The sequence below is a fragment of the Ambystoma mexicanum genome, chromosome 8, assembly GCF_040938575.1.
Source record: "Ambystoma mexicanum isolate Mex_15411 chromosome 8, UKY_AmexF1_1, whole genome shotgun sequence".
Taxonomy (NCBI): domain Eukaryota; kingdom Metazoa; phylum Chordata; class Amphibia; order Caudata; family Ambystomatidae; genus Ambystoma; species Ambystoma mexicanum.
In genome coordinates this window covers 743,713,374-743,737,318 of record NC_090929.1, presented here as the reverse complement: position 1 = coordinate 743,737,318, position 23,945 = coordinate 743,713,374, and the positions used below count along the sequence as shown (strand labels likewise).

The following is a 23,945-nucleotide window of genomic DNA, read 5'->3' as shown; positions in this document are numbered from 1 at the left end:
GGTAGAGGAGGTATTTGAGGAGGGATAGCTGAAGGTATTTTGGACCCAGACCCCAGAAGGCCTTGTGGACAATGCAGAGGGTTTTGAATGTAATCCTTGCCTCCACTGGGAGCCAGTGGAGAGATTTCAGAGCTGGAGAGATACGATCCCAGGGCTTGAGGCCAAGGACAAGACTCGCAGTTCTGTTCTGGATTAGTTGCAGTGGGCGGAGGGTAGAGGCAGATAGGTTTAGAAAGAGGCTGTTGCAATAGTCCAACCTAGAGAGAACCAGAGCTTGGCAGACAATGAGCTTCTGGGGGAAGGAGAGGAAGGGTAGATTACCTCTGAGGAGGTGCAGTAAGAAGTTTGATTTTTTAGAGACATCAGAGATTTGAGCAGAGAAGGAAAGTGTGGAATCAAAGATGACCCCGAGATTCTTAGCCTTGCAGGTGGGTGTAGGAGGAGGGCCAAGGTAGGCAGACCAGAGAGTGAGGGGAAAGGATGGAGAAGGTGTGCCGATGAGGAGGATTTCAGTCTTGCTGGCGTTCAGACAAAGATCATTGGCAGAACACCAATCTTGAATGACAGTAAGGCAGTCAGAGATGAGAGAGGGAGAGAAGGTGGCCGAGGTCAGCCTGAAAATGAGTTGGTTGTCATCAGCCTAACACTGGAAATTTGAGCAGAAAATGGCAATGCAGCGGGCGAGAGTTGGCAGGTATTGGTTGAAAAGCCAGGGCGAGAGGTTAAACTCCTGGGGAACCCCACAGGTAGAGAGAGAGATAGATAATAGGAAGGACCCCAGTATGACCTGGGAGGGTCGATCAGAAAAGAAAGAGGTCAGCTAGGCTAGAGCCTGATAGGTGATACCCAGGTTATCACAGAGACGGTTAAGCAGGATGGTATGGTTGACCATTTCAAAGGCAGAAGAGAGATTTAGTAGGAGAAGGACAGAGGGAATGCTAGAGTCAAGGCTGGAGAGCAGGCATTCATGGATGTTCAGGAGAGCAGTTTCCGTGCTTCTGGCAGCTCTGAAGCCGGACTGGCGGTCGTGGAGACAGGCAACAGAATCGGAATGTTTGGCAGGACAAGAAGGATCAGCTGTGGGTTTCTTGAGAAGAGGACGCACAAGGGAGTGCTTTAGAGGGGAGGGGAAGGATCCTGAAGCAAAGGAGTGGTTGCAGAAATCGGCAAGGGGTGGAGCGAGGGTGTCAATGTGGTCCTTGATGATTTTGGAGGAGCAGGGATGAACCTGTTTTAACAAGGCTTTCATAGATCGGACTTGTCTAGTGACCTCGTCGTTGGAGAAAAGATGAACGGAAGAGAAGGGGGTTAGGGGGATGGCTGAGGGAGGGTCAACAAGCACAGATGGAGAGGGGAGAGGAGAGGAAGCAGAGGAGAGGGTGGACAGGATGTCCTTGGTTTTTTAAATAAAGTCAGAGGCAAGGGCGTTGCAAAGAGCCTGGGAGGCAACAGGAGGGGTAGAGACTGCAGAAGGGCTGGCCAGCTCCTTGCAGATTTTAAAGAGTCTGCCGAGTTGTTAGATGCCGCTGAGACACAGGCTTGAATGTGGGCTCTCTTCTTGGTGCGGACAGAGAGTCGGTATTGCCTTTGGAGCAGGCGACAGGCCAGTTTGTCAGAGGATGTGCAAGAAGTCCTCCATTTCCTCTCAGCCACCCTACACTTACGTTTGAGTGTAGCTAGGTCGGAGTCAAACCAGGAATTGCACTTGGCTTTGGACTTCAAGCGGATCCTCATGACAGGAACAAGAGCATCAAGGGTATCAGTAATAGAAGAGTAGAGGAGGGCTAGGGCTGTGTCCGAGTGTGAGTCAGCCAGTGGAGGAGGGGGGGGGGAGAAGGTGGAAGCGAAAGCCTCAACTGACATGTGCTTCATCAGCGGAATGTCCGAGAAGGTAGGTGGCAGTTTAGGGGTAGGATTGGCTTGTGGGGAAGAGAGTGTTACGCTCACCTGGTCTCTGCGGGATGTAGGGGCACGGTTGCAGCCCTCCCTGGAAGTGGATCCCCCTTGTCAGGCTTCTTCCCCTGCTCATATGCTGTGGGCTGCAACAATTGTTGACACTGCTCCTGCGTGGATATGAGAGATCATGAGAATGCTGCTATGTGACTGCTGTCTCTCTCAAACCCTTCTTCCCAAAATGTGGTGAGCATGCGTCTACCCATATAGTCTCACCTGTTGATTAATGATGACAAGCTCTCTGTCCTGCTTCTCACTGCAGGGGCGCTTCTTGATGGACCGAGTTCCTTCACTGGCCCATTGTGCATGGCAGCCCAGACCAGCTGTGGCTTAACCACTCCTGAAGGTAAGTGTCTTATGGCTTTAAAATATTGTGATGTTGATTCCTGATTATTGTCCGTATTTTTTAATGTCTTTCCTCTGCTTCTCCCACCAAATGAAATGCGGCCCAGCAGTAGTTGCAGTGCATGGAGCGAGGCCAAGTGGGAAGAGAAGGGAGTCCGCGATGCTCCGACAGAAGGTGAGTGTTGGTTTAAGGTTAAGCGTGAGGATTTGTCAAAGCGCAACCTTAAACATAATGTCTCCGCGAATTCTAACCTTGTCTTTATCTTTTTCTCTTGCAGGCACCGTCTTCCGATGGATTGCTTGTAGTGTCACAATGTCGGTCTGGAGCGCTGCTTTGCAGAGGTCTGGAGATGGATGATGAATGCCAGAGTCAACGATGATGCTTGCTGAAAACAGATTTCGAGGTAAGTGCTGCAGCTGGTAGCTGGAAACAAGGTAAAATGCGCTCAGGCTGGTAGCTGGAAACAAGGTAAGATGCGCTCAGGCTGGTAGCTGGAAACAGGGTACGAGTACGATGTGCTCAGGCTGAAAGCTGGAAACAAGGTAAGATGAGCTTAGGCGGCGGTGAGCGTTACACTGCCATCAGCAGAATAACGCAAAGCGGTAGCATGCAGGCTGGGCAGGCTTATATAGGCTAGCCCTGGCCATGCCTATTAGTCTTGGCTCACCGGCCCCACCCGGCCACTCCTGAAGGATGTTGCACGTGCAATCCAACCCTCTCAATAAGCCACACCCGAACAAATGCACGTGGAGGCCCCTGCTGGGAAAACAAGTACCTTGCACCAAATAAAAGTGTGCTAGTGCACACTTATTCGTGAGCCTGGCGCCAAAAGAGTCCAGCTGGGCCCTCTATGCTGTTTTGTCCCAAAGGGACAATAAAAGGTTGTGTTACCCCTTGCTCTCGTCCCCTGATGGTGTGGGGTCTGGGGTTCCGGGCCAATGGCCATGACAGCACTCCCCCTCAAGGCCCCTCTTACAGGTGTTCTTTCTCCTGGTCCTTTCTTGGTGGGGTTGTTGTGATGGAATTGTCTGATCAGTCGTGAAGCGTGGACAAATTCACTGGGTTCCGATGTACGGTCTTCAAGTCCATAACCCTTCCAGTCTATAAGGTAGTACAATTTAGATTGTACTATCTTGGAATCCAGAATAGCCTTGACCTCGCATTCCGGTTCTCCTTAAAGGATGTCAGGCTCGGGTGGTGCTTCAATCCGAGTACCTGGTTTCAGGAGTGGAACATGGAATACTGGATGGATTTGCGTATTAGGTGGTAATTTCAATTTCATGGCAGCAGGGTTTATTATGGCTTTGATGAGATATATGCCATATCATATCATAAGGTCCCAGGTACCTGGTACTGAAGGCTCGTGGTCATTTCAAGGTAATGTTTTTGGATGCTAACCAAACCTTGGGCCTCATTTGACCCAGGCAGAATGGGTTTGACAGCGCCGGTAAAGGTGCCGGCACCGTTACACACATGCCGCCCTATTTCGAGGTCCCCTTGCGGGACCCGCTCTGGATGTCTGGTTTTACCAAATGTCCTTAGCGGGGGGACCAGGGAGCTAACAACGGGCCTGTTATTGACGGGTCCGTTGTTCGCTCCCTCCCCATTCCAATTGAGCCCTATGGGGGCTCGAATGGGAATGGGGATGGTCTGGGTCCGGGTTCCCTGAATGGGGAAATACCGGGCCCTCCAAGCTCAGAATGGCTCTGTATTTCCCCATTCAGGGAATCCGGAAACGAGTTTGGAGGCGCCATGCCCTTTTTAAGGACATGGCTACCTCCAAACACCTAATGAGGCCCCTTGTCTTCAACCTGATAATGTGGGGCCTCTCTTCGGTGCCGGTCTGCAAAATCTTTCTGCTTTTCTTTAGCTCTGGTCAGATGTTCGGCTGCTTCTTTAAGAATCTGAGTGATGGTTTTATTTAAGGTTGTCACTACTGGCATTTCCAATTCGTCAAGTGAATCAAAAGTGGACTTTCGAGGATGTCAACCATGCACCGTGTAGAATGGGGTCTGTCCCGTGCTAGTGTGGATGGAATTGTTGTAGGCGAATTCGGTCAACCAAAGTATGTCTTTCCAGAATTCCTCAGTTTGTTGCAACATACACCTCAGATATTGCTCCAAGGTCTGGTTGGTCCGTTAAGTTTGGCCATCGGTTTGAGGATGCTGACTAGTGGATAACCGGAGATCAATTTTGGCTATTTTGCAGCACCTCCTCCAGAGTGCTGAGACGAACTGAGTTCCACGATCTGATATTAGTACTGATGGGAATCTGTGTAATCTGACAATCTGTTCCAAAAACACGGTGGCGAGGGCGGAAGCAGTGGGGAGTCGTTTTAATGGGATGAAATGGGCCATTTTGGAGACCAAATCCACAACGACTAAGATGGTGTTATAGCCATTGCAGGGAGGAAGATCTGTCATAACGTCCATTGACCACGTGTGCCACGGAGCTGGCTGTACCGTCAATGGACGCAGTAACCCGGCTGGATTTAACTTCTGAGATTTGTGTTGTGCGCAGGCACCGCAGGTTGCAATGAATTGGGCAATGTCTTTTCTCCATGTTGGCCACCAATAGCCTTTTTGTATTTTAGCTCGAGTCTTGGCAATCCCTTGATGTCCCTCCACTAGTGAATCATGATAGTTTGCTATTATTTGGTCTTGTAGTTTCTTGTCCTGAATGTACAGTCTCCACTGAAAGTACGGTAGATCATTTTCAATGGTGTATTGGTCTCCTCTAGATAGCCACTCCTGTTGTGTTGCTTGGTTCATCTGAGATTGGAGATCGGTTTTCAGGTCATCCAGAGAGGTTGTTGCAGCAATTTGGTTCTGGATTCGTTCTTCAGGAATGATGGCCACAGGCTCAGACGTGGTAAAAGCTGCTTTGTCCTCACTCATGCATGACAGAGCGTCTGCTTTCCGATTGCGTACTCCGGGTCTGTAGGTGATGATAAAATTGTTTTCCGCAAAGAAGAGAGCCCAACGAAGTTGGCGTGAGGATTGGGCCTTGGCAGTCTTCAAGTATTGCAGATTGCAGTGATCCGTGATGACAGTGACTGTATGTCTCGCCCCCAGAAGATAGTGTCTCCATATTTTAAAGGCTCCCTTAATCGCTAGCAGTTCTTTGTCTGTGATCGCAAAGTTCAACTTTGGTGCAGAAAACTTACGGGACCAGAATTCTATGGGATGTAATTGTCCTGTGTCGGGGTCCCTTTGTGATAACACCGCCCCCATGGCTACGTTGGAGGCATCTGTTTCGACCACGTACGGCAAATCCGGGCAAGGGTGTCGAAGAACTGGTGCTGTGGTGAAAGCAAGTTTCAGCTCCTGGAAGGCGTTCTCTGCTTTTAGAGACCAAAATAATTTCTTGTTTTTTCTCCGCAGGGAGGTAATTGGATGAACTATCTGCGAAAACCTAGGAATGAACCGACGATAAAAATTGCCGAATCCGAGCACACTTTGTACTCCTTTTGTGGATGTCAGAGATGGCCATTGAAGGATAGCTTCCATCTTGCGTTGTCCATGTGTACTCCTCGTGGTGTGAGCATAAAGCCCAATAATTCAACATCTGTTACATGAAAGAAACACTTTTCTAACTTGGCAAACAGCTGATGCTGTCGAAGTTTTTCCAGTACTGCTCTTACATGGCCGACGTGGTCCTCCTTGGAAGCCGAGTAAATGAGAATGTCATCTATGTAGACAAGTGGGTTAAAGTACAATAATTCATGAAGCACATTGTTCATAAAAAATTGGAACGCCGCCTCTTGGGCATTACATAACCCAAAAGGCATTACCTGGTATTCGAAAAGACCATACTTGGTACGGAATGCCGTCTTCCACTCGTCCCCCTTTTTAACTCTTACAAGGTGATAGGCTCCTCGTAGATCCAGTTTCATGTAACCTTGAGCATTCTTTACCTGATCCAGAAGCTCCGGAATAAGTGGCAGTGGATATCTGTTTTTTACTGTGATCTGGTTAAGCGCTCTATAGTCAATACAAATTCTTAAGTCGCCCTCTTTTTTAGGTATGAAAAAGAGAGCCGAGGAGGCAGGGATAAAGCCTTTAGCTAGATACTGATCCAGGTAAGATTTTAGGTGCTGGTTTTTCTGCTCCGTTAGGGCGCAAATTCAACTGCAGGGAATTTGGGCTCCGGGCACCAGATCGATCTGGCAATCGTAAGGCCTGTGTGGAGGCAGGGTGTTCGCTTGCTCCTTCTGAAAAACATCCTGGTAATCCAGATATTCAGGTGGTAAGAAAACCAGTGAGTCCAGAATGGTTTTTGTCTTGGGTTTCAGGTTGCCCACATTTTTGTTGTAGCAGGCGTTAGTACACTCTTGAGGAAAGGTCAGAACTCGTTTTCGCCAGTCGATCCCAGGGTTGTGGGTTTCCAGCCAAGGCATTCCTAATATTATCTGGAACTGAGGAGCACCGATGAGATCAAAGGAGATGTCTTTTTGATGACCATTCTGACACATAAGCACAACATGCTCGATATGCTGCATCACTGGCCCGGATGATAACTGAGAACCATCCACTGTTGTGACGTTTTCCGATTTCAGCTTTTGTCGGAGAGGAAGGCCTATTTGTGCAGCCAGATCTTGATCAATATAATTTCCCACAGCTCCACTATCAATATATGCCTCCAAGGCATGTATCTTTGACGGTTGTTTGTGGTTAACCAAAAGTACCGGGATGACTAGATGTGAGGTCTGTTCGGATTTCTTCTATTCGCTCAACAAGTGGACCCCTAAACTTGTCTTGCATTGGAGTTTCCCAAATCTTGTTCCTTTTCCTCGTTGCCATTGACCGTTGCTCCAACTAATCTCTTGGGTGGTTTCACCAGTCATTCTCGGAGGAAGTGTCCTTCTCTCCCGCAGTATAAGCAGAGCTGCTGTTGCTTCCTTTTCTCCCTTTCAGCCTTGGTGATAGGACTCCATAATCCACCGATCTACATTGGTTCAGTTTGTTCGTGGGTTTTGGTTTGATTGTCCCGAGGTCGCATATAGACCGACCTCCCTTCAGCTCTTGTGTGATCAATATTTCGATTCTGCAATCTGTGATCGAGCTGCAAAGTCAAGTTGATGTATTCCGCACATCCCTCACGGGGATTGAGCACTTGGGTTAGAACATCCTTAAGTTCCCCACGCAACCCTCGATAAAAGAGTGTAGCCCTCTTTTCTTCTGGCCAGTTTGTCTGTGCTACGAGACGATTGAAGGTTGCGATGTAGGTCAATAGGTCTTGGTTTCTCTGTCTGAGTGACAATAATTTGTTGTCCAAAGCTTGTCCTTGAGTATGCCTTGCAAACAATTTTTCCATCTCTCGCTGAAATTCCCCAAAGTCTCAGAGTAGCGGATCATCCTGGTTTACTACCAGGCGCTACCTCTAAATATGAGAGTACAGAGGCGACTCTAGCTTGATCGTTAAGAAAAGCCCCAGGGCTGCACAAAAAATGGAGGCAACATTGGTTCAAGAATATAGCGTACTTGTTAGGGTCGCCAGTAAAGCGTTCGGGCGGGGCCAGTGGCACTGCACCTGGAAGAACCACTTGAACTGGTGGTGATGGCTGTGGCATGGGAGGTTGGGCAAGTTCAGGTAGTGGGACGTGACCCACGTGGGTCTGAAGCATTTGTCTTGCCAAGTCGTCAGTTCGTTCTCAGGCTACAATAAGATCCCTCCTTAAAGCATTGGTTTCCTGTCTGGAAGCATGGACTTCAGCCCGTAATTCCCCCGGCCAACTGGTCTGTTGCCGTTGCCGATGTTTCCATAACGCCCAGGCAGAGATTCGTAGTGGCTTCCCGTTCTGTTATGCTCACCTGGTCTCTGCTGGGTCGTAGGGGCACGGTTGCAACCCTCCCTGGAAGTGGATCCCCCTTGTCAGGCTTCTTCCCCTGCTCATATGCTGTGGGCTGCGACAATTGTTGACACTGCTCCTGCGTGGATAGGAGAGATCGTGAGAATGCTGCTATGTGACTGCTGTCTCTCTCAAACCGTTCTTCCCAAAATGTGGTGAGCATGCGCCGACCCATATAGTCTCACCTGTTGATTAATGATGACGAGCTCTCCGTCCTGCTTCTCACTGCAGGGGCGCTTCTTGATGGACCGAGTTCCTTCACTGGCCCATTGTGCGTGGCAGCCCAGATCAGCTGTGGCTTAACCACTCCTGAAGGTAAGTGTCTTCTGGCTTTAAAATATTGTGATGTTGATTACGGATTATTGTCTGTATCTTTTAATGATGTCTTTCCTCTGCTTCTCCCAACAGATGAAATGCGGCCCAGCGGTAGTTCCGGAGCATGGAGCAAGGCCAAATGGGAAGAGAAGGGAGTCAGCGATGCTCCGACAGAAGGTGAGTGTTAGTTTAAGGTTAAGCGCGAGGATTTGTCAAAGTGCAACCTTAAACGTAATGTCTTAGCGAATTCTAACCCTGTCTTTATCTTTTTCTCTTGCAGGCACCGTCTTCCGATGGATTGCTCGTAGTGTCACAATGTCGGTCTGGAGCGCTGCTTTCCGGAGGTCTGGAGATGGATAATGAATGCCAGAATCAACGATGATGCTTGCCGAAAACAGATTCTGAGGTAAGTGCTGTGGCTGGTAGCTGGAAACTAACGCTCACCTGGTATCCACGGGGACGTCACTCAGCCTGTTCTGACCTCTTACGACCTCGAACCCTTCCCTGGAGGCTATTCGACTGGAGACTGGGCCTGAAACACAGGAATGATAGAGTTTAACTCCCTATTGTCTCTGTGTGCTTGAACCCCTTCTTCCCCGGGGTCCAACCCTTCCCTTTGATCCACAGCTCACCTTGTTTTCTTGAATAGCGTGCTCTCTGTCCTGCCTAGAGCGCAGGGGCGCGTTGATTGATGCGGGCTCGTTGCTGCCTAGTTACTTCACTGGCAAGAGTCCGACAGGTAAGTATAATGAGTCTTTTGAACAGTTCTCTAACTTCGTTCCTTTCCTTCCTTAGATGATGGCCGGCGTCCAGGGATGGCGGCGTGCTGCTGAGATGAGTAGCGCTGAAGGTGAGTGAGAGCGCGATGCGCGATGCACCCCTTTCATATTTGCATTGAACTGAGTTCTTTTTCTGTGTCTTTTAGGTGCCGTGACGTTTTTAGCGTGGATGCCGGTTATGAAGAACAAATGCGGTGGGTAAGCGCAGTATGCGGCGCCTCTAGATGTTTCCACGCTAACCTGGAGTGTCTTTTCCCTCTTGCAGATGGATGAGAAGTTCTGGAGACAGAGTTCCCCCAGAGCAGCTGGGATTCAGGTAAGCGTTTGAAGCTCGTACAGTATTTTAAAATAAGCGAAGATTTGCAGAATGCTTACTAATGCCTTTTTTCTGTTCTTTTCCCTTCTCCTTAGGAAGTGGCGTGCCATGATCGGAATGACACCGCCGAAGATGCCCGCAGAACAAAAGGAGCGATGACTGATGGGCAGAAGCACCGCAAGGTTAGGCTGTCCCTAACGGTGTTCTTGTTCTTGCAGGAGCTGAACGCAGAAGAAAGATGCAGGCCTACTGGAGACCGATCCGAACACGGTGAGTGTCACGCTGCAGGTGCAGAAAACGCAAAGCATGTTTCTCAGCCTGGGTGTGGCTTAAATAGTCTCTGGGTATCCCAGGTGCCTCTGGGCTGAACCACACCCAAAAGAATAGACAGCACATGCAGTTCTAGGAACCGAAATATGTGGGGGCATCCATCTTGTCCCCATTAATGCACTACAAGTCCAATCCCCAAGGTTATCCTATGGGAGTGAGTGAGTCTGGTGCCACAAGCGCCAAGTCTGACTCCAAGTGGGTCTTTGGAGGGATGGAGAGGCCCTTGAGGGCCATGTAGGTGATCGTGGCCTGGCTCCAGCCTGACATCTTGGAGGGTTGGGGACATGAGGGGCAGGAATCATGACAGAAACAAGGTAAGATGCGCTCAGGCTGGTAGCTGGAAACAAGGTAAGATGCGCTCAGACTTATAGCTGGAAACAAGGTAAGTGTAACGCTCACCTGATTCCCGCAGAGGCGCCGGTCTTGACTGGGTGAATGCCGTATCTTCAAATGTGATGTGTAACACACGGTTGGCTCTTTGGGCTGGACCTCTGTGCACTGTATGTCTGACTCGAAGAGTAAGATGTCTGCAGATAGAAAATATGGGATTAATGAACTGGGGTTATTGGGTGCCTCTCTCCTCTTCCCTTTCTCTTCTCCTGTAGAACCCCAAAGGTTAACACCCTCACCTTAGGTAAGTGAACGCCGAGCTCTCCATCTGCCTCGGGGCAGGGTGCCGTAACCAGTTTCTTCACTGGATAAGGGTGCAGGCCTCTTGACCTCAGAGGACTGCTGTCCGTCGTTAACTGCACGAACGGTAAGTTCTGGGCACTTCAAATGTCTTAAAAGTCTTTTGTAATGATATCTCTTGTTTTGCAGGGTTCCGGCGATGGCGGATGGCGGGCTGATGAGAGTTGAGGATCGAATCCGCGTGAGGAATAGAAGCGCCTGGAAGCACGTAAGTAAGCGCTTGTAGCCTGCTTCACGATGCGCACTAACTGTCCCTTTTATCTTGCAGGTACAAGTTCGGAGCTTTTGAGAAGCTGAAGGGTGCTGGAATACCCACTGGATTCGGCGTGGGAAGGAGTAATGGCACGTGAGTAATAAAGTTGCCCAATGTCTTTAAACGCACCTTCTTTTGTCTTTCAGATGCGGGATGCAGCGCCGAAGGCCTCCGGAGCGTGCGAAGAGCTGGTAAACTTTTGTCTTTCAGATGCCGGAATGCAGCGCGAGGCGTTGGTGACAGCTGATGGACCAGGTAAGAGATGCGCTGCCACTGAAGACCGTAGTGCTAACCTGTTCTTTCTTTGTCTTTACAGGTGCTGCTGAAGACTGTCTTTACAGGTGGTGCTGAAGACTGGATTCCAGGATGGTAAGCCTTTGTTCCCTTAGGCCCAGGATCAGAAGCAGAAGACACAATGAGCGTTCTGCTGCAGAGAATGCAGAATAACGCAAAGCAAGATTCATCCTTCGGGTGTGGTTTAAATAGCCTCCTGTAGTGCTTAGGTGTCTCCTTCCACAGCCACGCCTAGGTAAGAAAAGAGTTCCTGCTTTCCAGAAGAGTTCCAGTGTTCTGAACCTAGGGAGTGGCTCCTGCCCCACCCAACAGGAAAAGTAGTCCCAAACAGAAGAGGATCAGGGGTTCAACTGGCAGGTAAGTAAGCAGCATGGTCTGCTTCAGGTAAGTCCACCCAAGCATTATGAGCCCGGCGCTTCCAGCGCTGGGACTGGGCATCTTTATGAGCCTGGTGCCACTGGCGCCAGGACAGGGTCCAAAAGGTCCCAATTGGGACTGGCTGGCACTCGGAAGCGGGGTTATGGGTCTGCTTCCACGGGAGTCGGGCAAGTCCTGATCTTTTGGAAGCAGAGATCATGACAGTAAGATGCGCTCTGGTTGAAAGCTGGAAACAAATTAAGTTGCGCTTAGGTGGCGGTGAGCGTTACGCTTCCATCAGCAGAATAACATGAAGCGCTTGCATGCAGGCTGGGCGGGCTTATATAGTCTAGCCCTGGCCACGCCCATTAGTCTTGGCTCACCACTCTACTCCTGAAGGATGCTGCCACTCCTGAAGGATGCTGCATGTGCAATCCAACCCTCTCAATAAGCCACGTCCGAACAAATGCACGTGGAGGCCCCTGCTGGGAAAACAAGTACCTTGCACCATATAAAAGTGTGCTAGTGCACACTTTTTCATGAGCCTGAGTACAGCTTGGCCCTCTATGCTGTTTTGTCCCCAAGAGACAATAAAAAGTTGAATTACCCCTTGCTCTCGTCCCCTGATCGTGCAGTGTCTGTGGTTCCGGGCCAATGGCCATGACAGAGAGTGAGAGATGAGAAGAGAGGAGGCAGTGGTCACTCCAGGAGTGAGGAGTGGTCAAAGGGATCGAAATGGTGTTCAAACGGGCAAGCCCTGCCCCTTTTCCAATCGCCTTTTTTATTGTGGCAACCAAATGCTCAGGTTACTTGTTTTCCTTGTGGTTTTCTACATATGCTGGTGAGTTTTGTTTCCAACTGGATTTGGAGAGGATTTCTGTTCCCAGGTCGAGAGGAGTCCCTGTTCCCCCTTGATAGGCTAATGCCCGTAAACATGTCATAATATATATATGGGGTACATTACTCACCGTAATCGTATTTCTGATGCTTGTATCTGCTTAGATTCACATGCTGTGCATAGGCCGACATCTAGTGGAAGCTGCGGAGTATTACAGTTTGTTTTTCGAAACTCGAAAATGGGCGTCGACACAGGCGTGCCAGTAATACTATCCCTAGTGTGACGTCCACTGTACCCAAGATCCCTCACGCGTCTGGGATCCTCAGATTGTATTTTTTCTGACATGAGGAAGCATGAGGAGTAGCGTGAGTACAGATAATCCAAGCAGATAGACAGAAAGGTAAGACTACAAGTAATCATGCGCCTTCTCTCGGAGGGGAGGAAGGGTGGGTCGCATGTGAATCTAAGCAGATACAAGCATCAGAAATACGATTACGGTGAGTAATGTATCCCTTCTGAGGCTTGTGGAATCTGCTTAGATCACATGCTGTGCATAGATTAGCGAGCAGTACCCGAAGAAGGAGGTGGGATGTGAGAAGGGTCATGAGCAAACAGGTGTCTTAGAACCGCTTGTCCCACTTGTGTATCTGTCTTGGAATGAGTGTCAATGCAGTAATGCTGAGTAAAAGTGTGAATAGAGCTCCAAGTAGCTGCTTTGCAAATGGTGTCGAGGGGAACATTTGCAATGAAAGCCAGAGTGGCACCAATGCCTCTAGTAGAATGGGCCCTTGGCGTAAAAGGCAGAGTTTTTCCAGAAAGAGAGTAACACAGCTGTATACAGTTGATAATCCACTTCGAGATCGTGCCTTTAGAGACGCGATCCCCCTCTCTGCCTGTAGCTACGGAGACAAACAGTTGATCTGTTTTCCTTAGCGGTCTGGTTTTATTTACATAGTAGAGGACCGCCCTACGCACATCAAGGGTGTGTAGTTTCACCTCAGCCGAGCTTTGCGGGTTCTGGAAGAAAGCCGGAAGCTCGATGGACTGGTTTACATGGAATTTAGATATAAATTTAGGTGAAAACCTAGGGTGTGTGCGTAAAACCAGTTTGTCTTTGTGGATAATAAAGAAAGGATCCTGCACTGACAGAGCCTGAATTTCACTGACCCTTCTTATGGAGGTAATGGCTACTAAGAAGGCCGTTTTATAAGTCAGGTGTTTGAGACTACTTTTATGCATGGGTTCGAAAGGGGGGCCCATGAGCTTAGCTAGCACCACATTGAGGTCCCATCCTGGCGGTGGGTTCGAAATAGGAGGGTGAAGTCTCTTTACTCCTTCCATGAAGGCTTTAACTACTGGTACTTTCCACCACGATACTTTGTTATGGGATGTGGTGTAAGCCGAGAGGGCTGCCAGGTGTACTTTCAGAGAGTTAAAAACCAACCTGCGTCCAGCAGGTGGAGCATGTATGTTACCACGTTGGAAGGAGTGCAATCAACTGGGTTCATTTGTTTATTCTGGCACCAAATAACGAATCTCTTCCACTTGACAAAGTAACAGTGCCTTGTGTTTGGTTTCCTGGATTCTTTTAGGATGTCCATACACCTCTGTGGTAAATTGAGATGGCCAAACTCTATGACCTCAGGAGCCATGCTGCCAGGTTCATTGAGTTGGGTTCCTGGTGCACTGTTTGACCTTGTTGCTGGGACAGTAGGTTGTACCAGGCTGGGAGTTTGATGGGCTCGCACAGCGCCATCCTGCGTAGGTGTGGAAACCATGGTTGTCTCGCCCGCATGGGAGCAACTAGGATGAGCGTCATCGATTCCTTGTTCATCTTGTACACCACCTTCCTGATGAGAGGAGTTGGTGGAAAAGCGTACGCAAACATCCCTGACCAGTTCATCCACAGGGCGTTCCCTTGGGAGTCTGGCTGGGGGAACCTGGATGCAAATCCTGGGCATTGTCTGTTTTCGCTTGTGGCGAATAGGTCTATAGTGGGGAAACCCCACTGAGAGAAGAGATCTTCTACGATCTCTCTGTGAAGGACCCATTCGTGTTCTTCTGGGAGGGAGTCTCTGCTTAGGGCATCCGCTAGGGAATTGAGCTCCCCTGGAACATGTTGTGCTGATAGGAAGATGTTCCGTCTGAGTGCCCATATCCAGATTTTCTGGGCAAGCTTGGACAGATTTGGCGAACGAGTCCCTCCTTGTTTGTTCAGATAGAACATGGCTGTCGTGCTGTCCGTCCGGATCTGCAGCGACAAGTTTAGTAGATGGGGCTCGAACGCCCGAAGCGCTCGGAATACTGCCAGAAGCTCTAGCAGGTTGATGTGGTTCTTGGCTACTGAGTGAGACCAGAGACCCTGAGCTGTGTGGTGGAGATGGTGAGCTCCCCACCCAGTCAGGCAAGCATCTGTAGTTACCACTGCTTGTACTTTGGGATCGTAAAAGGGTTTTCCCCTTGCGAGATTCTCTTTTGTCCACCAGTGTAAGCTCTGTACGAGTGTTGGCGAAACGACCACTAGATCGTCCCACTGACCACTTGCCTGAGACCACTGTTTCGCCAACCATTCCTGCATGGGACGCATGCGCAGACGCGCGTGGGGGACCAGGTAAATGCATGACGCCATCATGCCCAGTAACCGCATTGCTTTGCGTACCGTTATTTGTTGACCTGACTGATAATGTGGAATTTGCAGTAGTATATTCCGAATTCTCTCTTCCGAGGGAAGGTCAACCCTTTCTGAGTATCTAGGATTGCTCCTAGGAACTGTTTTGAGGTGCTTGGCACCAGACTTGACTTCTTCTCGTTGATAGAGAAGCCTAATTCGTGGAGGAGGTCGATAGTCCTCTGAATGTTTGACCTGCAAATTCTTGGGGTTTCCCCCGTTATGAGCCAGTCGTCCAGATAAGGGTACACTGGGATTGCCTCCCTGCGTAGGTGTGCAGCTGCCACCGCCAGTACCTTGGTGAATACCCTTGGTGCTGAAGCTATCCCGAAGGGCAGTACCTTGAATTGGTAGTGGCGACTGTCCACTTTGAAGCGCAAGTATTTTTTGTGCGCTGGGAGCATGGAAATATGAAAATAAGCATCTTTCATATCCAAGGTTGCCATGTAGTCCCCCTTTTTTAGGAGGGGGATTACCTCTTGTAGCGTGGTCATATGGAATTTTTGGGGCTTGACATACTTGTTGGCAGGCCGTAGGTCCAATACTGGGCGCATTGTCAAATCTTTCTTTGGCACAAGGAAGTAAGTTGAATAGATACCCTTGTTTACCTGGTGTCCTGGGACGAGTTCTATCGCGTCCTTTTCTAGCAGAATGGCGATCTCCTCGAGAAGGATCTTCTGATGTTCTAAGGAGTGTATTCTTTGTCGTGGAGGGTGGTTCCGGGGACGCTGCAGTAATTCTATACAATATCCTGTGGACACTGTTGACAGCACCCATCTGTCTGAGGTGATCCCTTCCCAAGCCTGGGTGAAGTTGGAAATGCGTCCCCCTACTGGGGTTGCGTGAGAAGGGACCCTGAACTGAGCGTCACTGCTTTGGCGGAGGCGTGCCACCTCCCTTGTTGGGGCTGCCTCTGCCTCTTCCACGACCTCTCTTGTTACCCTTGCTGTAACTTTGGGTAGACTGCTGGTTGTTGTTCCATTGTGTACCCTGTCCTTGGGCATAGTTGCCTCTTTGTGAATTTTGGCCGCGTGGGCGACGAAAATTACTGTTCCCCCTCTGGTTCGGGGGTTTGTTGGTAAGCTGGCCAAGGGATTTGAGAGTCTCGTACTCGAGCTTGGCATTCTTAAGTGCGTCTTCGACCGCTTTCCCAAACAATAGATCTGGTTCCACCGGCTTGTCTATTAATGAAGCCTGTGTTTCTGTTTTGAACCCCGACTGCCGTAACCACGCATGTCTCTTGATAACAGTACCTTCTGCTATCAATCTTCCTGCGTTGTCTGCAGCGTCGAAAGTTGCTTTTAATATGCAACCAGACACGGCTCTCCCTTCTGCCGAGATCCGAGCCAACTGGCCCTTTAACGGTTCAGGAGCAGAGGCTATGAGCGCCGCGACCTCTTCCCATTGATGGCAGTTGTAACTTGCCAACAGGGTGGTGGAGTTTGCAATCCTTGCTTGGTAGGCGGACGTTGAGGCTACCTTCCTGCCAAACCCGTACAGTCTTTTGCTCTCCTTGTCGGGAGGAGCTTCTGACGACGATAAGGGTGTCCCAGCCCTCTTCCGAGTGTTGGTAACCACTAGGGAGTCTGGTTTAAGATGACCTCTTATATAAAGAGGGTCAGACTGGGCTGCCCGAAAAAGTTTTTCGACTCTGGGGTTGACGGCTCTGGTGAGGTTAGGATTCACCAGGGATGGATCTATTCTACGTTGGATGGATTTAAGGATAGGGATGGTCTGAGCGACCGGCCTCCTCTCTCCCACCAACTCTTCTGCAAAGTCCCTTTCCTCCTGTACACCGTGGGTGTCGATGTGAAAATGTTCTGCTGCGCGAGCGAGAACTTCATTAAGGAGGGGTTGGTTATCAACTGGCGAGTCGGTAACTGGGGCTTCGCTCTCTACCGGGGAATCTACTCTGTAAATTTCCTGCTCATCTTCTACCTCCTCCAGGTCCTCATCCTCCGCATAGTATTCAGACCCGGTTCGTTCCTCCATAATTGTAAACTCCTGGTCCTCTTCAGGGAAAGGTTTTCCTTGGTATCTGGGGTGTGGAGTAGAGTATGGAGTAGAGTAAGGCTGCACCTCGAAGGGGTCAGGTCTTTCGACCCGGGCCTTTTTACTTAGGGGGATAGGATCAGAGGAGCCTGAGGGTGTGGCCCCTTGAGGGTCATACGAAAGGAAATGTTCTGGGTTTTTGTCATAAAAATCAGCTAAGGAAGACATCCTTGACATGACCCTGTCTATGTCCTCACTGGACCATTCTTTGGAACAGGGTATGACTTTAGTAGGCAACTTAGAGGACTTATCAAGGGTATCCTTGCTGGATGTTGATGTCCCAGTAGATTTATGTTTATCTGTCTGCTTGGGGTGGAAGGATGGTCTTACAGGAGTGGAAGGCTGAGCTTTCCGCTGTTTCCCTCCCTCCCCGTGCGTGGAAAAATTTTTTCCCTGCCCCTTGGAGGCCCCAGAGACTTTCGACGCCTGGCGCCGAGGGTCGGGAGAGGTATCTTGCTTCGAGCGTGGGGCCTCGCTGGTGTTAACTGCGCTCTCGGTCTCTTGGAGCGCGGCCTGGGGGTGGAAGTCGTCTTCGTCTTCCGACGATCGAACTTCCGTTAATCTAGGGAGCGAGGCACTCTTGGCAAGAGTGGATGATTGCCTTGCGTCATGAGGCGATCTCGATCGAGAGCGCCCAGAGGACACCAAGTCGGACCGTTCTATCCGTGCCTCTTTCCGAGAAGTCGACGTCGTCGAGGTTCGGTTGGACTTAGTGTGCTTAGTGTGTGTAGGGTGTGTAGCGCTTGCGTCGCCGGGGGTCTTCCCCATAGCCGCCCTGCCGGACAACCTTCCGAGGTCGGGGACCTGCGCTCGGCAGTCTTTCGACGCCGTAATGCCCTCGCCGTCCGAAAGTACGGCGTCGCTGCCATCGCTGAAGGCGCCCTCCGCTGCCATGGCTGCCTGCCTGGCGTGGTGGGCCCAACGCTTTGTCGAACGGTCCTTAAGTGTTTTAGGTTTAAACCTACTACACGCTCTGCAGCTCGCTTCGGGGTGGTCCCTCGGCAAGCAGAGATTGCACGTGGCGTGCCTGTCGACCCAAGGGTATTTGCGGTTGCACTTGGGGCAGAATTGGAAAGGGGTACCCTCCATACGCACCTTGAGGCAGCGGGCTGGTAAGTGTAGGAAATATATAAGGTGTACCTATATACCAAGAGTGAAGAGTATGTACCACCCCCCACTCTCCCTACTTGCAGGGCCGAGGCCAGCGGCCTACTAGGCCCGTTCCAGCGGCCTTCCGAGGCCCAGATCCGTCGTGCAGCAGCCGACGGTCGATGTCTTCTCCAGCCGTCGTCGAGTGTCGATGGTCGACGTTGGGGTGGGGAAGGATGTAAATAAATAATTTTAAATTGCAATAATTAGCAAAAGTATGGCTAAGGCCAGGGGACTCCGCAAGATGCTTCCGACCAGTATGGCGGAAAAAAACAATCTGAGGATCCCAGACGCGTGAGGGATCTTGGGTACAGTGGACGTCACACTAGGGATAGTATTACTGGCACGCCTGTGTCGACGCCCATTTTCGAGTTTCGAAAAACAAACTGTAATACTCCGCAGCTTCCACTAGATGTCGGCCTATGCACAGCATGTGATCTAAGCAGATTCCACAAGCCTCAGAAATATATATACACACATATTAGAATTTTTTTTTTACAAAAGAATTAAGGTTCAATCAACAAAAACTTTAAGACTGCAAACATCAGAAATTATAAAGTTACTAATATTTAAATAAAATATCATGACAACCTTAACTCTAAATGCTTTATGGTGACAATATTATAAACTGTTGTGTGAATATTTGTTTTTTAATACAAATTGTAAACTTTTTAATGTATTATGTTTTGAATGTGCTTTACATTTGTGCTGCTTTTGTTGGTATTTACAGTTTGCAATAATAACTAAACTTAATTTAGCACACATATTAAATGTTTGCATTGTTTATGCACAGTGTAACAACTACAATTGTTGGTTATATGTTAACGTTGTGGATAGAAGTAAATGTTACTAAGCTTGTACCGTATATGTTTGAATAGTTTTTATTTTTTTGTGTATATTTTATTTGTATAATATTATGTTTATTGTTTAGTAAATTATGTATGTTTACAATGATGGCATGCACCTTCTTAATATTTAACAATAATAATAATAATAATAATAATAATAATAATAATAAATAAAAATAATAATAACAATTTTAATAATAACAATTTTAATAATAATTATAATAATAATAATAATAATAATAATAATAATAATAATAATAATAATGCACGTTTGTATTTTCATTACTTATGTTATTTAATTCGTTTTTGCATTTTTTAATTAATTTATAAAGTTATTTGTTAATTCATATTGTATATGTAAAGTATAATGCTTGGATGCTTATGTATATTTTATTATAGATTTATTTTTGAAAATATTCAGTGTTTTTATTCATTGCAATTCTGTGAAGAAATTATGCATTTGAATATTATATTTTAAGTGTATTATGTAGTAATTTTGTATTACACACATGTTATACTTTTTTTTAACATTTAATGTACTTTTGAATGATTTGACATTTGATACAATTAATTGTTTTTATGTGTGAAATTGTTTTGTATGGTAATATTGTATGCCTTTAAGTGTGTGGGTAAGTTAAGGTTACCATGATATTGTATTTAAATATCATATGTTTGTAATTTATTAATAAAGTGTATTATGTTGTTACCTTAACTTTATTATTTCTGATGTTTGTAGATGTTTTTGATGGTTTAACCTTAACTCTTTAGTACATTCTTTCTTTTTTCTAGATAATTTCTACTTTTGTATGGTTACATGATTATTGATTCTGAGTGTTTGCTGTAATATTAGCCTGTGCAAAGAGCATGTAGTATAAGGGTGTACCTGGCATAATGGCATGTTGCATAACATTGTGTTGTGTACAGTTCATATGAAAAGTGTACATTTATTCCATCACCTTAAAACTGGTATCAAAGTCAATTCATATACTTGGTGGACAGTTTGTATTGAAAGTGTAGATTTATTCCATAACCCAAAAACTCATATCAACGGTGGCTTCCCTTTAATGTGAGTGTTTCGGAGATGTTAATTGCGTAATGTACGTATTGCAAAACTCATTCGGTCTGTTGACAGTTCGTATTGAAAGTGTACATTTATTCCGACTTAAATGTCAGCTGTGACTTGCTTTTGATGTGAGTTTTTAGAAGGCTCAAAGATATGATAACTGTAACTTCTTTCGACCTGGTCTAATGCTGGTTTTGAAGGAATCGTACCAAAATGTCGACCTGACAATTGCGATGGCCGAAAATGACGACTTTTTTTTTTACCCCCTTAGACCACATATATATGTGAGGAGGTATATGATACAATATTAATATGGGGGGCTGCAGGGGTCTCCCCTGCATATATATGTGTGGTGTAAAGGGTTAAAAACAAGTCAGCATTTTCGGCCTTCGCAATAATGACAGATCCGTTTTGAAGAAAAAAGGAAAAAATAAGTTGAAAATATATTTAATCTATAGAGTGAATAAACATACTTTTCTTTCTTAAGCTACATTTTAATTATGTTCATTATTCCTGAGTGACATACCATGGTGTTGCATCTGCTGGCATCAATTTGTATACACTTTGATCAACAGCATCATTTTCTAGGCAGACAGCTCTGCCAAAACGACCCACTTTAATCTTTTCCTGGGAGGGCAAAAAGTGAGGAAAAAATGTTAATCGGTTAATAGAACATTTGCATCTTTGTGCATACATTTAAATAACATATATTAGAAATCACAACTCAAGTCAATCACTGGCTTCACATTTTGAGTGACCGACCTCCCCTTCTCCCACGCCCCCAGTGTTTCTGCCTATAATTCCAGGAAAACATTGTTTTGAAAGATGGAAAGCTATATAGCTATTGCTATAGTTTGGAAAGACGCTGAACTGACTCATGTGAGTTATGCTAATTTGAATTTAGATATGCTTGCTCCCAGACTTAATTATTTCTCTTCAGCTATAGGGCATTAGTTTACCTGGTGCACATAAAGACTTTGTTGCCTTAGATGTGGAGTAAAGGACTGGGGTTAAGACCAGGACTACTCCGCCACATCATGGTATTATTTGTCAATGTATACTCCGTTAAAGAAGAGGATAAACTAGGAACTGTGGGTCTGCAAGTTCACTGTTATGCCATATTTGTGCTTTGCGTAAAACAATTCCCTCTGACTCTTGCATCGTTATAATGACTCTGCACACTAATGGCAACATCTGAAAATGCATACCGCTGCTTTCAGCAACTAACTTAAAACAAAAACAGGCATTGAGAAGTTGGATGTTGTGCTGACACCAGGTGCCCAGGTACATACATCATACCCCAAGTATTGACATCAGTTGCCAGGTATACGCATCAAATACCCAGATACTGCTGTAATCTGAAGTGTTCTCCAGTTACTTTCATCCAATGGCATCAAATGGCAAGTACTCACATAACACACCAGGTATTATATCACATGCCAGGTAATAACCAGATATTCCAAGTACCCCAATCAAATTGCCACATGCTGAAATCATATGTCAGGCATTGCCATCAACGGCCAGACAATAATATTGAACCTCAAATGACCGAGTATTCATATCACATGAAAGGTATTGCCATCAAAGGTCTGGTACTCACAGCACATGCCATGTATTGTACAACAATAACGCAAAGTACTCAGATTATATAGAAGCTATTGCCACAGAAAGGCAGGTAATTGGATTATAGGTCAGGGGAAGCACATGCATGCTGTGCATCCTCTTAACAAACCTCGTCCCCTGCCCAGATAAAAAAAAAAAAGAAGGAGGTGCACAATGCAGAGAGAACATGCTGTCATTGGTTGAGGCGCAGTGTCCCAACTGTTCCTCTGCTCTGTCTTCCTTTTCGGGCCTGCTATCATAAGCAGAGTAGCACCCATCAGGCACGTTAAGGAGACAGTGAAATGGGGCACCCCTCAACTCCTTACTCCACCTACCTCACCTAATTAACACTCTTTTTAGTGGTAACCAGCTTGGAGCCACAGACCTGGGTAGGCATATGGGGAAGATGGACGTAAGGGACCAGTGATTCTTTCAGCCATTGTGTGCTTCTCAAAGTGGCCAGGCCACATGAGAGTGAGTTGACCCATTTAAACTGTGCAATCGGGCAAATCTGCGCTTCGCTGGAGGGGTTTTGCATGTTCACCTGTTTGTGAACTTTCCATGTCATTCCCCTTTATATGTTGAGCTCAAAAGCAGGAGCGTTGCCAAAGCCCAGAAGGGTCCTTTCTGAGACGTCTGTGGATTATCGTCAGCTCATGCCGCTGCTGACCCACATATATGTTTAGATATTTGTAAGCAATACAAACTTATTTTACTGCAAATCAGCAATTTAGCATGACCACTTGATGTTGAATTGCGCTGTCAGCACTGACGTTGATGATGGAAGCCAATTAAAATGCAAGAGTCAGGACCGCACCAGGCAGTGATGAATTCAAGGGCTGTATTCAGCTGTTTACTCTACTGCTGTTTATCTTTGTGAATTAGGTGAATAGTGCATTTGCAGTACTAGAGATCTCAAAAAGCACAAATAACGTGCTTTTCTGGGATGTTGAACTTTGTAAACCTGACCCATTATGTCTCAGATTCAAATCAAAAGCTCAGGGTCATCTATATCTAAATATCAAAGTCATAATCTAAAAACGCAATGGCAGTGTCACTTTAAATGTGGCTTTAGTGTAAATATGCAAAGCTCTTGAAGATGTGAAAAATCAGAGGCACGTTTCACACTGTTGCTCATTCCTGTGATGTAGTTGTCAAACTGACTGAGGTTAATGCCTCCTGCTCATGGTCCTTAATCAATCTAAGCGACATAGAACAACTTCGGCAAGAAAAAGCTCAAGTGAGTAACTCTACTTTCTTGGACTCAAAAATGTTTGTACTCTGACAGAGAGAGTTGCTGTTTGAGGATGAAGGATTGGACGAGAGCTGGTTTGCCAATATTAAACACCTGTGTCTTTTTAATTAGAAAGAATGAGAGGGTTTTGTTCGAGAAAGATTGTTGAAATAAGAAGCAGAACTGTACTATCCAACTGAGGTAGTGTATTCCAAAAATGACCATGCAGTGCATTTCCAGTTGCTTCTGTTGTATTATAAATGCAATAACTGTGTCATGTTCGATTGTACACATCATTTAGTGGAAGGCAGGGTTAGGGTGTGGGTGGGACCCGGGGAAAGAGAAGGGACAAAGGGGGAAGTTCAGTTATTAAAGCTGGGATTTGAGACCGGTCACAATCCGTGTGAGCCTCCTTATTTATACGCTTATGCATGGTGCCACGGCCTACTGCCGCATATTAGTGAAAGCGCTGATAACAATATAACATTGGCGACAAGGGAGACAAAGACCCGGCGCGGTCCTGCAAGATGTGGCATGTGCGTTCCTGCAAAGAGCAGGAGGCGTGGTCCGCGTCAGCCGCTCTTTTGTCTTCCCGACCCGGGCCACCCAGGTAATTGCACCAAGGGGAGCAGTGGCAAATCCTCCCCACAACATGACCGCAGTAATAAGCGGTTCACATGGCAGAATCCCAGCTTGGGCTGCAGCAGTGAATTTCAAAGGCACACTCCAGCGTGCGAGGCCCTGAGGTGGCAACACGCCTCCATGCAGGAGAAAGACACAGCCTAGCGCAAGCACGAGGGAAGAACCTCGTCCCTCCAGGCAGAGGTGTGTTAGCCCAGCCACAGACACGCCACAGACAAGAAGCAAGTCTCAAAGGGGAAGAATAAGGCTGGAAACACATAAAGGCCAGCAATGTCGGAGGATGACATCCCAGCCACAGTCCCTGCCAGGCTTCCAGAGTCTTTTCCTCACAACCAGGGAGAAGTCACGCAGTGGCAGCCTCCCCA

The 23,945-nt window shown here is 47.4% G+C and overlaps 1 protein-coding gene across 7 annotated transcripts in view; it reads right to left on the bottom strand.

Moving 5' to 3' along the window:
• LOC138472418 (uncharacterized) overlaps nucleotides 1–23,945 on the bottom strand; it is a 1,989,442-nt gene that overhangs the window by 277,730 nt on the left and 1,687,767 nt on the right. For all 7 annotated transcript variants that reach the window (XM_069610563.1, XM_069610565.1, XM_069610562.1 and 4 more), the window contains one exon: nucleotides 20,629–20,729. In XM_069610563.1, coding sequence (XP_069466664.1) covers nucleotides 20,629–20,729 — 101 coding nt within the window. The remainder of the gene's footprint in view (nucleotides 1–20,628; nucleotides 20,730–23,945) is intronic.